General features: G+C 41.7%; 2 protein-coding genes across 2 annotated transcripts; both read left to right on the top strand.

The window, feature by feature from the left end:
* Positions 1-6,048: 6,048 nt before the first annotated feature.
* On the top strand, positions 6,049-7,231 carry LOC308154180 (tumor necrosis factor-like; the record flags this gene model as incomplete). The annotated part of the gene is made up of 2 exons (XM_080527353.1): positions 6,049-6,250; positions 6,765-7,231. The coding sequence occupies 2 exons, from the start codon at positions 6,049-6,051 to the stop codon at positions 7,229-7,231; spliced, it is 669 nt and encodes a 222-aa protein (XP_080383479.1).
* A 2,963-nt stretch (positions 7,232-10,194) lies between these two features.
* LOC308154181 (tumor necrosis factor-like) lies at positions 10,195-11,228 on the top strand (the record flags this gene model as incomplete). The annotated part of the gene is made up of 2 exons (XM_080527354.1): positions 10,195-10,270; positions 10,762-11,228. The coding sequence occupies 2 exons, from the start codon at positions 10,195-10,197 to the stop codon at positions 11,226-11,228; spliced, it is 543 nt and encodes a 180-aa protein (XP_080383480.1).
* Between the last annotated feature and the right edge of the window lie 2,765 nt (positions 11,229-13,993).

Below are 13,993 nucleotides of genomic sequence, written 5' to 3' on the forward strand. Positions count from 1 at the left end.
ATCATTGATAAGGCACACAGCAGTGCAATGGTTACTTGTGTGCAGCAGTAGCAGCAGGGCAGGAAGCCACAATGTTTATCGTGTCAGAGATCTGAATTCCCCCCTTTCTACCTGTAACCTGACAGTTTCATACACCTCCACACCTTTATCTCTCTGTCCTCTAACCTCAATCTCCCCTCTTTCTCTCAAAGGCACATTCATTATTAGTCATATTGATTAACCCTATGGTGCTGAGCATAATATACTGTATATTATAGGACAGGAACTTATAATGAATAATCATTGCATAACACTTGACATTCCCTTTGTTCCCGAGAGCACTTTCCAAACAAACCAACCCTATGTGAGTGACTTCATATTCAGATGTATTTTTAGCTTTTTAATTTCCCTCTGAAACTGCCTTCAGTTTCAGTTGTCCATTTCCACTTCCCCCCCTCAAGTTTGATTTCCTCTACTGGTCTTTTCCAAAGAGAGTGACTTTCATGTGACAGTGATACTGAAAACAAGGGCAGTCCTCTCTTAGCTCATTTAAAGGGCACAGTTCAAAATATTCAAGAAATATCCTACAGATTGATACATGAGAAACCCTAGAGAATTTCATCTCACCTGACAAGGTTGTGGGTGACTTCAAGACCAATTGTGAAATTATTTAGTTTGTGAAATAGAATGGAAGTGGTACAATGTCAAGGTTAGAGCAGAATTTGAATCATCAAAGCAAGTATCTACAGTGCTGTAGGTGATAACAGGGTGCTTCCCCTGGCCTGACTGAATCAACGTTTTACGTCTGAAAACCCCCAAGTCTCTTTCGACTGAAACCCACCTCTGACTTGTTCTCTCACCTATGTTCCATCCGCCCTGTGGTCTTCTTGATGTGGTCGGTCTTACTACACCGTAGTGCGTATGATGTTTAATCTCCGTTCCACTTCGCTGGAAGTGAAACTATACAACATGTGTTTGCACTTGTTGTTGGGGCCCCTCAACAACTGCATCGAAGCAGCACTGCACATTCAACCAATGATAAGTACAGCATGGAGGGAGAGCCAGGACCTAAAGAGGTGGGTGGAGGGGGGATCATCTGTCCTTTTCTCACCAACCGATGGTGCTGTTCACTGAAAATGTTCATGGAGAGAATGACAAAGACGCAGCGGGGGCCGGTATTTTGACAGTGGGCTTTGAAACCCTAACCCTAACCCAAATGAGGGGAGTTTTCCTTGAAATATTCATATTATCTTTCCATCTACTTGTAATACAAATGAATGGAAGGAAATTCTATCCCAAAAAGTTCCCTGTCTCATTCACTTTCTCTGAATGAGATGTCAGGTGTAATACATGGCATGTTTATTCATCTATGAAATAATCTGTTCCCTTCAGTGTTCCACTTAGAGAAATGGCAGCCTTAGACTTACATGAACAGAGGATGATGGAAATGACTGTGACATGGACACATTTGATGAGAGATGTGTGTGTGTGTGTGTGTGTGTGTGTGCCTATCTACTCTACGTCCTTGCGTGAGTGTGTGTGTGTGTGTGTGTGTGTGTGTGTGTCCTTGTTACTCAGACTGGGGCAGTCACCAAGAGTGTGGTCCAGGCAGGAACTGTTGCCATGATAAAGTTATACCATTCCTATTCAAATATTCTGACCTGAGGACATTGACACTAAACATAGCTGTCTATTGATACCAGGGTTTTGAAACCCACACAGTTGAGTTGCTGACCATCGGAACATACACTATACCCAGATACATGTATTTATTGATAAATTATTTATTGATAAATCATGAAATATGAATCAATATGAAATATGCATGAAAATACAAGCCCTTTTTTCAATTACCTAATTGGAATTCAACTTAGATTACATACGGTGTGTCACATGAATATACTCAGAATATCTCACATTTGGTTTATGGAAGCAAGTAATAATAGTGTTATTGTCTATATTGTCTTTATATATTGTTGTTATTGTCTACTGGATTACTTGTGTACCGTTGGAAGGATTCACTGCCGTGCTGTATTGTGTTGTATTGCATTTCGTGTCATCGTGCTCTGCACAGAATCTTTTGCACTATTGAGGCCACTGTGAAATTACCACTTTACCAAAAGGCCACTTTATTTCCTTGTCTTTGTGGGATTACTTTTTTGCTTACTTACATTGCTTATTATTACTGTGTTACTGTTGTGTTTCCCTGTATCTGAATGCTGCAATGTCAATGTTGAGGAACCAAAGCCAAAGAATCTTACTCTTGTGTACTTGTACAGTAAGATGTACGGTAATAAAAGCGATTCCGATTCCATTTTAAAAAATTAAATAAAAGAATAAATAATAAAAACAGCTCAAAACACACCTGTTCACACACTGCCACTTACTATTCCCTGCTGTTATGCTGTGCATGTCGTATTACTATCTCCTATTATTGTCTCGTACTGTTTCGTATCCTGTCTTGTTGTTTGATGTATTTTTATACTGTCCGTGTCTTGTTGCTGCTGTTTTTATCATGTTCCATGTCTTTTTATCTTCTTTTTTTATCTCCTTGATTTTAATTTGTGATTCATGTAAGATGACCTTGGGTGTCCAGAAAGGCAGCAATCAAATAAAATGTATAATAATAATATTAATAATAATAACAATAATAATAATCATATTAATTATTATTATTATTATTATTATTATTATTACTATTATTATTAACACTTGCCAAACACTGACTCATGGTGATAGTATCGATGTGGAGCAAATACCATCTTCTCAAGTGACGCTTATCTGAGTAACTGTGAGTTCAAGAGTATCAATAAGTCAGTAGAGATCCTCAGTAGAGATAATGCTTGTTCATTATCAGTCACCCTTGTTATTACAGAAGTATATCCGTTGTTATGGTATTCTTTGAATACAACAGATCGCATCATACCATACTGCAAAAAGTAGTGTTAAATCTTTAAAGTCATGTAAAATATATATTTAGTAAATGTATTGAGGCCAGTTTCTTATATTGCTTTTAATTAGTTCTGATACCTCGATCATTATAGAAATATAAATGCATTGTTTTGCAATTTTCACCTAAAAATGTTTACGTTGTATTGCTCATGCCATATAATCAATTTGCATGAATGCAATGGGGAAATTCGTATTTAATGTGGTTTAGGGACAACGCCTTCGCAGGGAAGGGCACACTGCTGTACAGCACCACCAGGGCTAACCTAAAGCGCGGCATCCGGGAGGCCAAGGCAGACCACAGAGAGAAGATTGAGGAATGCTTCCTGAGCAACGACTCCAGGCGGGTGTGGCAGGGGGTTCAGCACATGACAAACTTCAGAGCCAACAGGCTCACAGCCGCGGAGGACGACCCCCTGCTGGCGGAAAAGCTGAACTCCTTCTACGCCCGGTTCGACGAGGGGCGAACGGAGGTAACCACAACACAAACACCACACTCTCCAGCTCTCAGCAGCCTCACCCTCACAGAGCATGAAGTGAGACGCGTGCTGAAGGCGGTGGACCCCAGGAAAGCCTCAGGGCCGGATGGCGTCCTGGGACGGGTGCTGAGGGACTGCGCCGACCAGCTGGCCGGGGTTTTCACCAACATCTTCAACCAGTCCCTGTCCCAGGCCACCATCCCACCCTGCCTGAAAACCTCAACTATCATCCCAGTCCCGAAGAAAAGCACGGTGAGCTGCCTAAACGACTACCGCCCGGTGGCACTCACACCAATCATCATGAAGTGCTTCGAGAAACTAGTCTGGGCCCACATAGTCACACGCCTCCCGCCCAACCTGGATCCATACCAGTTCGCCTACAGAGCCCACAGGTCCACAGAGGACGCCATCGCGACGACTCTCCACTCCACTCTATCCCACCTGGAGAGGGGAAACAGCTATGCGAGACTGCTCTTTGTGGACTTCAGCTCTGCCTTCAACACCATCCTTCCAGACAGGCTAGTGACCAAACTACTAGACCTGGGACTATCACACTCTATATGTGCATGGATCAAGGACTTCCTGTCTGACCGCCCCCAGAGGGTGCGGGTGGGCTCCCACACCTCCACAGCCCTCAGACTCAGCACTGGGTCCCCCCAGGGCTGCGTGCTAAGCCCCATCCTCTACAACCTCTACACCTACGACTTCACCCCCGTCCACCCCAGCAACTCCATCGTAAAGTTTGCAGACGACACCACCGTGGTGGGCTGCATCTCGGGGGGGGACGAGGCGGCGTACAGGGATGAGGTAGAGCAGCTGAGCAAGCTGTGCAAGGTTAACAACCTGCTGCTGAACCAGTCAAAGACCCAGGAAATCATCGTGGACTTCAGGAGGAAAAAATCTGAGGTCCAGCCCCTGCTCGTCGACGGAGGGAGCGTGGAGAAAGTCTCAACCCTCCGATTCCTGGGGGTGCACATACAGGATGACCTGTCCTGGAAGAACAACACAGCAGCCATCATCAAGAAGGCACAACAGCGGCTCTTCTTCCTGAGAGTCCTCAGGAAAGACCACATCGGACAGGAGATGCTGGTGGCCTTCTACCGCTGCGCAGTGGAGAGCATCCTCACCTACTGCATCTGCATCTGGTTCTCCAGCTGCACAGCCGCAGAGAGGAATGCGCTACAGAGAGTCGTGAGATCGGCCCAGAAGATCACCGGCGCCCCCCTCCCCTCTCTGGAAGAGCTGTACAACACACGCTGCCTCAGGAAGGCCTCCAAGATCTCCAGAGACCCATCCCTCCCTGGGTACGAACACTTTGCTCGGCTGCCCTCGAACAGGCGGTTCAGGACCATGTTCGCAAGGACAAACAGACTGAAGCTCAGCTTCTACCCCAGGGCCATTCAGGCCCTGAACACAGCAAAGACCTAGGTTCTAGGCCCTGGACAATCTATTCTAGACAAATTGATGGCAGCTACTAGATTGAAATCAAGTGTAATACTGAAACACAAATGTGTACATTTAAAACCTGCAAACTGCGACACTTTAAATGAATGTGCAATAACACTATGTGCAATATGACAACCCTAGGGTACATAAGGTTCAGAGAATAGGAAATGTTAGAATAGGTCTAGCATAGCATAGCGTACAGCACAGTGTTTTATTTGTATAGTATAGTATAGTGGATAGTGTACATAGCCTTTATTTATGTAAACCAGCTCCTTTCCCTTTTTTTTTTTTTTTTTTCCTAGCACCAGGGGAGCCCCCCCTCCCAAATTTCGTTGTTTGGTACCTGTACTATATCAATGACAATAAAGACCATTCATTCATTCATTCATAAATATTCAGAGATAGGGGAGATGGTGGTTTAACAAGACTCTACCTCAGTGTGGTTGGCTATTTTTAAGAGAGGGAAGGAAATTACAGATATTGCTACCGTTACAGCTGGCAACCATGACTCATGACATTTTGGTGCATTTTGTACATGCTTGGGAGAATTTACAGCACAAAATGTTGCTGTAAATCGACAAATACTAAGTAATCTGCGAGACAGAGATGTGCTGCTGTCATACAGTATATTGCACAGTGTATCAATTCAAGTTTATCTGGGGAAATATGTATTTACAATAAAATCCTATCCAAATCTCTCTCTCTCTCTCGCGCTCTCTCTCTCTCTCTCTCTCTCTCTCTCTCTCTCTCTCTCTCTCTCTCTCTCTCTCTCTCTCTCTCTCTCTCTCTCTCTCTCTCTCTCTCTCTCTCTGGGTGTGTGGTGTGTGTATGTGTGTGTTTATGTGTGGGCGTTTTACCCAAGCGTGAAAACGAAAATGGGTTCTCCCAGTCACCACTGCCCATGCTCTCCTTCCACAAGTATTCACTCAAACTGAATGACATCACTGGAGTTTCCAACAAAATAATGGTTTAAAAAGAGCTGCACATGGAGTATCAGTCAATCAAGCAAAGCAACAGAGAAGAAACAATACCTCCAAAACATAGTCATCCTCCAGTAAGACTGTGAGCTTCATACAGAAAGTATAAAACTTGAATACTGCAAAGACCGGCGATTGACATTTGAGTGTGAGGTTTCTCTTAGATACTTTTTGCGACATTGACAAGGACAAGAAGGCTCTAGTAGGAACGTTATACAATGGGAGTTGACCACAACGTTGTACTGGACATGGAGAGAGGCCCTGTGAGCCCTGCAGAGGTGACCGTGGTACGGGAACTATCCACACACACCAACCGGTGGAGAGTGTGTGGTGCACTGCTGGCAATGGCACTGTGTGTCTCCGCTGCAATCTTCTTTACCTTGCACGCCAAGAAACAAGATCAAACAGGGGAAGCAGACGGTGAGTTCACTTCCTTTGTCTTTGTAGGTCTAAATGTTGATGTTTTGGTATTACAACATCATATCTACTCTACTGCCTTGACTGCTACTGTGCTGCTGTAGGAGAAGCTGCTAGTACCAAAGCAGCATGCATGATAGAATGTCTTCTGAGCTTATGGCACAGTTTCTAAATCTCTGTCTTCTTGACTCCACAGACCTTCGTCATACGTTAAGACAAATCTCTACAAACGCAAAGGGAAGTGCTGCCATTCATTTAAAAGGTAAGAAACTGTAAATCAAGCTATTTTGACACACTGAATTAGACACAATCTCTGTGTCTTTTTGAAACTGTACATTGAAACGGTACATTTGGAAGTAGATTCAATAGAGTAGGTGCTTTGATGTATTCAGACATACATACGTTACTAACTGAAAAAATATAAATACAGTGCAGCCTCTCTGTATCTCTGAGATTCACTCCTGCCCATGTTAACCTCTATCTCTCTTTCTCTCTTTCTGTCTGCTTTTCCCTCTAGGTGAATACGACTCTAAATACTCTAATACCTCTGTGCAGTGGACAGATGATGTGGACCAGAGCTTCTCACAGGGAGGGCTGAAACTTGAAAACAACGAGATTGTGATCCCTCGGTCAGGCCTGTACTTCGTCTACAGCCAGGCCTCCTTCTGCGTCAGCTGCCAGGCCGACTCCAAGAACCCGGGCAAGATGGTCTATGTGAGCCACAAAGTCCAGAGATGGTCCAACATCTACGGCTTTGGGACCGGCGAGAGTGATGAATATCTGCCGCTGCTGGACTCTTTTCGCACCATCTGTGAGAAGACGTCCAGCAGCAACACAGAGAGCAAATGGTTCAGCGTCGTGTCCATGGGAGCAGTGTTCCACCTGGAGAAGGGAGACAAGCTGAAGACCGAAACACCTGATTGGCTGATGCCCGACCTGGAGGAGGGCCCTGGGAATACCTTCTTTGGTGTGTTCGCCTTGTGAGGGAATCACAGTGACTGACCATAGGGAGAAAGTGTGAGAAGGAGCTCCATACAGTACAAGAAGAAGACGCACATGGAAAAGGGAAAGAGCGCTTAGCTGACCAGATTCAGGGTATTTTGTCTGCTGATATTGGCTGGAATTAAGGTGGTTTTATATTAAAGCTATTGCCATTATTTTCAGTCACAGAGCAGAATTTATGACACCATCCTATGAGAACTGCAGCAGTTTATCATTGGGATCTACTGTATGATGTATTACCATTGGTTTATCTGTGGAACTGCATTACTAAGATGTAAATGTACTATGTACAGTCCTACCATGTTACTGTAAGGACCTTATGCTGTACTATGATTCTCAGCACAGAAACAAACTGCACTATTTCCGACTGTGATGTTATCTGAATGACATTATGATTGTATTCCCTACGTGTGTTCATGTCACTACACATGACAACTTTAGTTTTTTGTGAAACAGCTATAGTTGATGATTGACCATGAATGTATAACTTTTGTTTTTCATAAATGTGTACATAACCTATTTATTATATTATGTAATTGCATTTAAACATTTTATTATGATATTTAATCCTTATGTCATCATTTTTATGATTGATTGTGAATGTAATTGTTTTGTTAATGTCTATATCATATATGTATTATGTTATTTATTATATTATTTAATTGCATTCATCTTGCTATTTATTGCAGTTGATTTAATTGTATTTATTTATTTAACTATTTGTTAACCTTGCAAGTTGAAAACCTGATATGATTTACAATAGTGTAGTTCTGTATGCTGTTCCATTGTATCAGTTGTTGTTAAGTGAATATCAATAAAATATTTAAAAGTACAAAACACGTATTGCTAATTATTATAAATAGCTCATTTATACAGGGTGTCCCAATGAGACCAATGTCTCTTGTTCAGGGGAGACCTGCTTACATTACAATACATTACATTATATTAACCTACTGTAAACAATATGTTTTGAGTACGTTTTGAAGGTTATAGCAGGTATTCAGGCACAACAACTAAAGGCCAATTGAGACAGCTCAGATGAGACTTGTGGAACTCTAAGGGATACAATATTCTTAGAGCTGCTTCATTGATACAATGTTTTAATCATTCAAAACAAATAATGCCATCGAACCAAATAATTGACCCTCATCTGAGTAACTGTCTCACAAAGATACGTTTATTTTCCATTGATAGTGTAAAGTTAAGTATTAATAGAGTACAGTTGAGATAATCAGTAAAGATAGTGCACAGTCAGCATCAGTCATCCTTGCTATTGAGTATGTAATATTTTGACATTGCTATGGTGTTCTTTGAATAGTACACTGAATGACTGGAGTTGCTCAACAAAACTGAATTCGAGCAGATGTTACAACGTTGAGAAATGTGGTCATGAATAATTTCAATGAATGTAAAATATATTTTTCAGGCCAGTTTCTTATATATAATATTTCATACATTTGTTTGAATGCAGTGGGGAAATTAGCATTTAATGTAGCTCAGGGATTTAAATATTTAGAAAGAGGGAAGATGGTGGCTTAACGATTGGTTAAGACTTCACCCCTGTGTGCTTGGCCTATTTTTAAGACAGGGAAGGAAATGAGAGATATTGCTACCATTATGGGTAGCAACCATGACTCATGCCTTTTTAACATTTCTCATTCCACCCATTAATTACAATGACTCAGTCCTCTGATTTCCACCTCCACCAGCCTCTCCTGAGCCTCACTTTCGACATGTTTGCTTGTAAGAATTTACAGTGCAAAATGTTACACCAACATACAAGTAATCTGCTTTTAAGTATTAAAGTATGGAGGTGAAGGAGGTAGAATATAGGCCTACTTCTGTACCTCAGACGCCAGTACAACATGTAACAGAGAGTCCATAAACGAGGCTACACATTCAAATGATAGATACCACATGCTATGTTACTGCTGTAACACACTACTACTGCCCAAGCGACTGCTCCTCATTGCTGCCCTGACCAGTGTAACATAATGATATTTGTTCATCCGCTGTTGCTGTCATACAGTACATTGCATAGTGGATCAATGCAGGTTTATTTGTAGAAAACTCCATTCGTGGATACATTGGACGTGAAAATTCCACAAGAAAAAGATGTAAGGGAAAGGAAAGCAAAAGAAGGAAGAGAGTAAAGATGAAACTACTGTAGAGAGATGATGGTGCTGCTTCCGCTGCTGCAGGGCTCCATAGAGGAACGGAGTAGTTGTGGTTTGTGGGTTTCGCGCATGATTGTGTGCGTGTGTGTGTGTGTGTGTGTGTGTGTGTGTGCGTGTGTGTGTGTGTGTGTGTGTGTGTGTATTGTAAGTCGTTTTGGAATAAGGCGTCTCCTAAATGTCAAAAATATAAATGTGTGTGTGTGTTTGCGTGTGTATGTGTGTGTGTGAGTGTGTGAGTGTGTGTGTGTGTATATGTGTGTGTGTGTGTGTGTGTGTGTTTGTGTGGGTGTGTGTGTGGGTGTAAAGTGAAAAACTTGATGGGTTCTCCCAGTCACCACTGCCCATGCTCTCCTTCCCCATTAATCCATTCACTCAAAACTGAATGACATCACCGGAGTTTCCAACAAAAGAATGGTTTAAAAAGAGCTGCACATGGAGTATCAGTCAATCAAGCAAAGCAACAGAGAAGAAACAATACCTCCACAACATAGTCATCCTCCAGTAAGACTGTGTGCTTCATACAGAAAGTACAAAACTTGAATACTGCAAAGACCGGCGATTGACATTTGAGTGTGAGGTTTCTCTTAGATACTTTTTGCGACATTGACAAGGACAAGAAGGCTCTAGTAGGAACGTTATACAATGGGAGTTGACCACAACGTTGTATTGGACATGGAGAGAGGCCGTGTGAGCCCTGCAGAGGTGACCGTGGTACGGGAACTATCCACACACACCAACCGGTGGAGAGTGTGTGGTGCACTGCTGGCAATGGCACTGTGTGTCTCCGCTGCAATCTTCTTTACCTTGCACGCCAAGAAACAAGATCAAACAGGGGAAGCAGACGGTGAGTTCACTTCCTTTGTCTTTGTAGGTCTAAATGTTGATGTTTTGGTATTACAACATCATATCTACTCTACTGCCTTGACTGCTACTGTGCTGCTGTAGGAGAAGCTGCTAGTACCAAAGCAGCATGCATGATAGAATGTCTTCTGAGCTTATGGCACAGTTTCTAAATCTCTGTCTTCTTGACTCCACAGACCTTCGTCATACGTTAAGACAAATCTCTACAAACGCAAAGGGAAGTGCTGCCATTCATTTAAAAGGTAAGAAACTGTAAATCAAGCTATTTTGACGCACTGAATTAGACACAACCTCTGTGTCTTTTTGAAACTGTTCATTTGGAAGTAGATTCAATAGAGTAGGTGCTTTGATGTATTCAGACATACATTACATACACAAATTGTAACAGTGCAACTTCTCTGTATCTCTGAGATTTACTCCTGCCCATGTTAACCTCTATCTCTCTTTCTCTCTTTCTGTCTGCCTTCCCTCTAGGTGTTTACAACTCTGACTTCCCTAAAACCTCTGTGCAGTGGATGGATGATGTGGACCAGAGCTTCTCACAGGGAGGGCTTAAACTTGAAAACAACGAGATTGTGATCCCTCGGTCAGGCCTGTACTTCGTCTACAGCCAGGCCTCCTTCCGCGTCAGCTGCCAGGCCGACTCCAAGCACCCGGGCAAGATGGTCTATGTGAGCCACAAAGTCCAGCGATGGTCCAACATCTACGGGAGTGGGAGCGGCGAGAGTGATGAATATCTGCCGCTGCTGGACTCTGTACGCACCATCTGTGAGAAGACGTCCAGCAGCAACACAGAGAGCAAATGGTTCAGCGTCGTGTCCATGGGAGCAGTGTTCCACCTGGAGAAGGGAGACAAGCTGAAGACCGTAACGCCCCATAGGCTGATGCCCGACCTGGAGGAGGGCCCTGGGAATACCTTCTTTGGTGTGTTCGCCTTGTGAGGGAATCACAGTGACTGACCATAGGGAGAAAGTGTGAGAAGGAGCTCCATACAGTACAAGAAGAAGACGCACATGGAAAAGGGAAAGAGCGCTTAGCTGATCAGATTCAGGGTATTTTGTCTGCTGATATTGGCTGGAATTAAGGTGGTTTTATATTAAAGCTATTGCCATTATTTTCAGTCACAGAGCAGGATTTATGACACCATCCTATGAGAACTGCAGCAGTTTATCATTGGGATCTACTGTATGATGTATTACCATTGGTTTATCTGTGGAAATGCATTACTAAGATGTAAATGTACTATGTACAGTCCTACCATGTTACTGTAAGGACCTTATGCTGTACTATGATTCTCAGCACAGAAACAAACTGCACTATTTCCGACTGTGATGTTATCTGAATGACTTTACGATTGTATTCCCTACGTATATTCATGTCACTACACAACTTTAGTTTTTTGTGACACAACTATAGTTGATGATTGACCATGAATGTATAACTTTAGTTTTTCATAAATGTGTGGATAACCTATTTATTATATTATTTAATTGCATTTTACATAGAGATTTTATCACAGTATTTCAGATCCTGATGTCAGTGTTTCTATGATTTTTCTTTTTCTTTTTTATGTTTTTGTCTTGACATCATGTTATTTATATTATTTATTATATTATTTAATTGCATTTTATATTTCTATGTTGTTCTTGATAATTATTACTTTTGATTTAATTGTATTTATTTATTTATTTAATTAATTAATTATTCTTTAATTATGCAAGTTGAAAACCTGATCTGATTTACAATAGTGTAGTTCAACTGTATGCTGTTCCATTGTCTCAGTTGTTGTAAACTGAATATCAATTAAAATGTAAAAAAAAAAAAAATCTGAGTTATACCAAAATCTATATGTATCTGTATATCCATGACATGACATATGACATGAGGTGTAGCTTGGTAATAACAGTATGTACCATGTGTATGCTGTACACAGTACAGTATATATGCGCTATATAGCTCATACTGTACTGTGTACAGCATACAAATGGTACATACTTTTATTACCAAGCTAATAAACTGAGAAAATAACTAATAAACTGAATATTTTTCAGCTGGTATACTCAGTATCAGTATACCAGCTGAATAATATTCTGTTTATTAGTTTGCATATCTGCACCAAATCAAACAAATCACAAAAGATCAAAGTCTGATAATTCCAATTTAAGTCCAGTAATTATTCTAACATTCCAAAGCCAGCCTTTTTCTCTCTTTGATGTTGGAAAACCGAGGTACCACACATGGTGGGGTTACGTAGATTAGGATCTTTAGCAGGTAATGGAATTCCTTAATTCATGAGACCGATGAGTCGAAATGGAACACAACACTGATCTAGGAGGAAGTTTGTGACTAATGACAGTTGTAAAACATGACATATTTGCACCTTGCAATGTCGAATGTTTCTAGATTTTTACTTCCTCAAACGATTTTATCGATGCTACCACACCTTGTTGGTTTAGCTTAACTCATTTGTGTTTGCATACAGTTGCAACGCCTCTGTCCTTAAAAAATAAACTCAGTGACACTTGTTTCCACTAGAGCTGCATTTCCTCAACAGCTACTGTAGTGTGGGTTGCGACAGGGGAAACTCCCTTTGTAATACTGCCATGACTAGACCATTGACTACACACTCCTCATAAGAGAGTGGGCTTCTCCTGGCAATTCCCTGGCACCCACTCACCTCCCCTCCCCAGGCAGAAACTGACAGAGTAGGGGGTGCGAGGACTATGAATGAAGATGAGAGAGTCTGAAGGAATCTGGTGCCCTGACTAATAATAGTAAATCTGCATATTGAACAGACAGAGGGAGAGGAGAGGTAGAGGGTTTGGTGGTAGAAGTAGAACCCAGCCAAGACTCCATCTAGTGGTGAAATCACTATTTACATTGACATTTTTGGCATTTAGCAGACCCTTATTCCAAAGCGACTTACAATCAATACATTTGACTACTAAGCAAATGAATCATCAATCCACCAGCCGTAGCAGGAAGAGTAATCTAGCTCAGGCCCAGGGCCATTGGCAGTCTCTGTGATAGAAGGATTTTTCTTTAAATATATATATAGACACTGGAGAACAGAGAAACAGTACAAGGGGGGCAGTAGAAGTCATAGGGTACACAGTAAAGGGGAAAAGCGGGTGTCTCAGGAGACGCAGTGCTGGGGGGTAGTAGATGTCTCAGGAGGAGCAGTTAAGGTGTAACCTGAAGAGATGGGTCTATTCTGTGAAGTCTGTCTGTAGCGGTACCTCAAAGGTACAGAGCCTCTCTGACCACAGCTGATACACTGCTGATCTGAAGGATTGTTTGGGGGCTTATAGCTCTGATCTAACTGTAGGCTGCCTTACATAGAGAGCGTAAATATCATCCCATATCATATAATATCATATCTACTGGCTATTGGGAAATCAAATGAACACAATGTATAATATATTATAAAAAAACAATAACTTTTATTTTTCATATTATCATTCCTGTTGCATTTCACATACTGTAATCTCAAATTGTCATACATACATATATCATAATAATCATTGACACTGTCAATATTGTGCATATCCTCATTTGTATAAACATCACGAGTATCATTACTGTATTTGGACTAGACAGAGATTGATATACATTTCCAGAATACTGACAAACATACGTATGCAGACGGTCACTAAAATAACTGTAAACAAAGGATACAACGAGAGGACTGTACAATGTTCTCACA

The sequence above is a fragment of the Nansenia antarctica genome (genome assembly GCF_963989245.1).
Source record: "Nansenia antarctica genome assembly, chromosome: 3".
In the NCBI taxonomy this organism is placed as follows: domain Eukaryota; kingdom Metazoa; phylum Chordata; class Actinopteri; order Argentiniformes; family Microstomatidae; genus Nansenia; species Nansenia antarctica.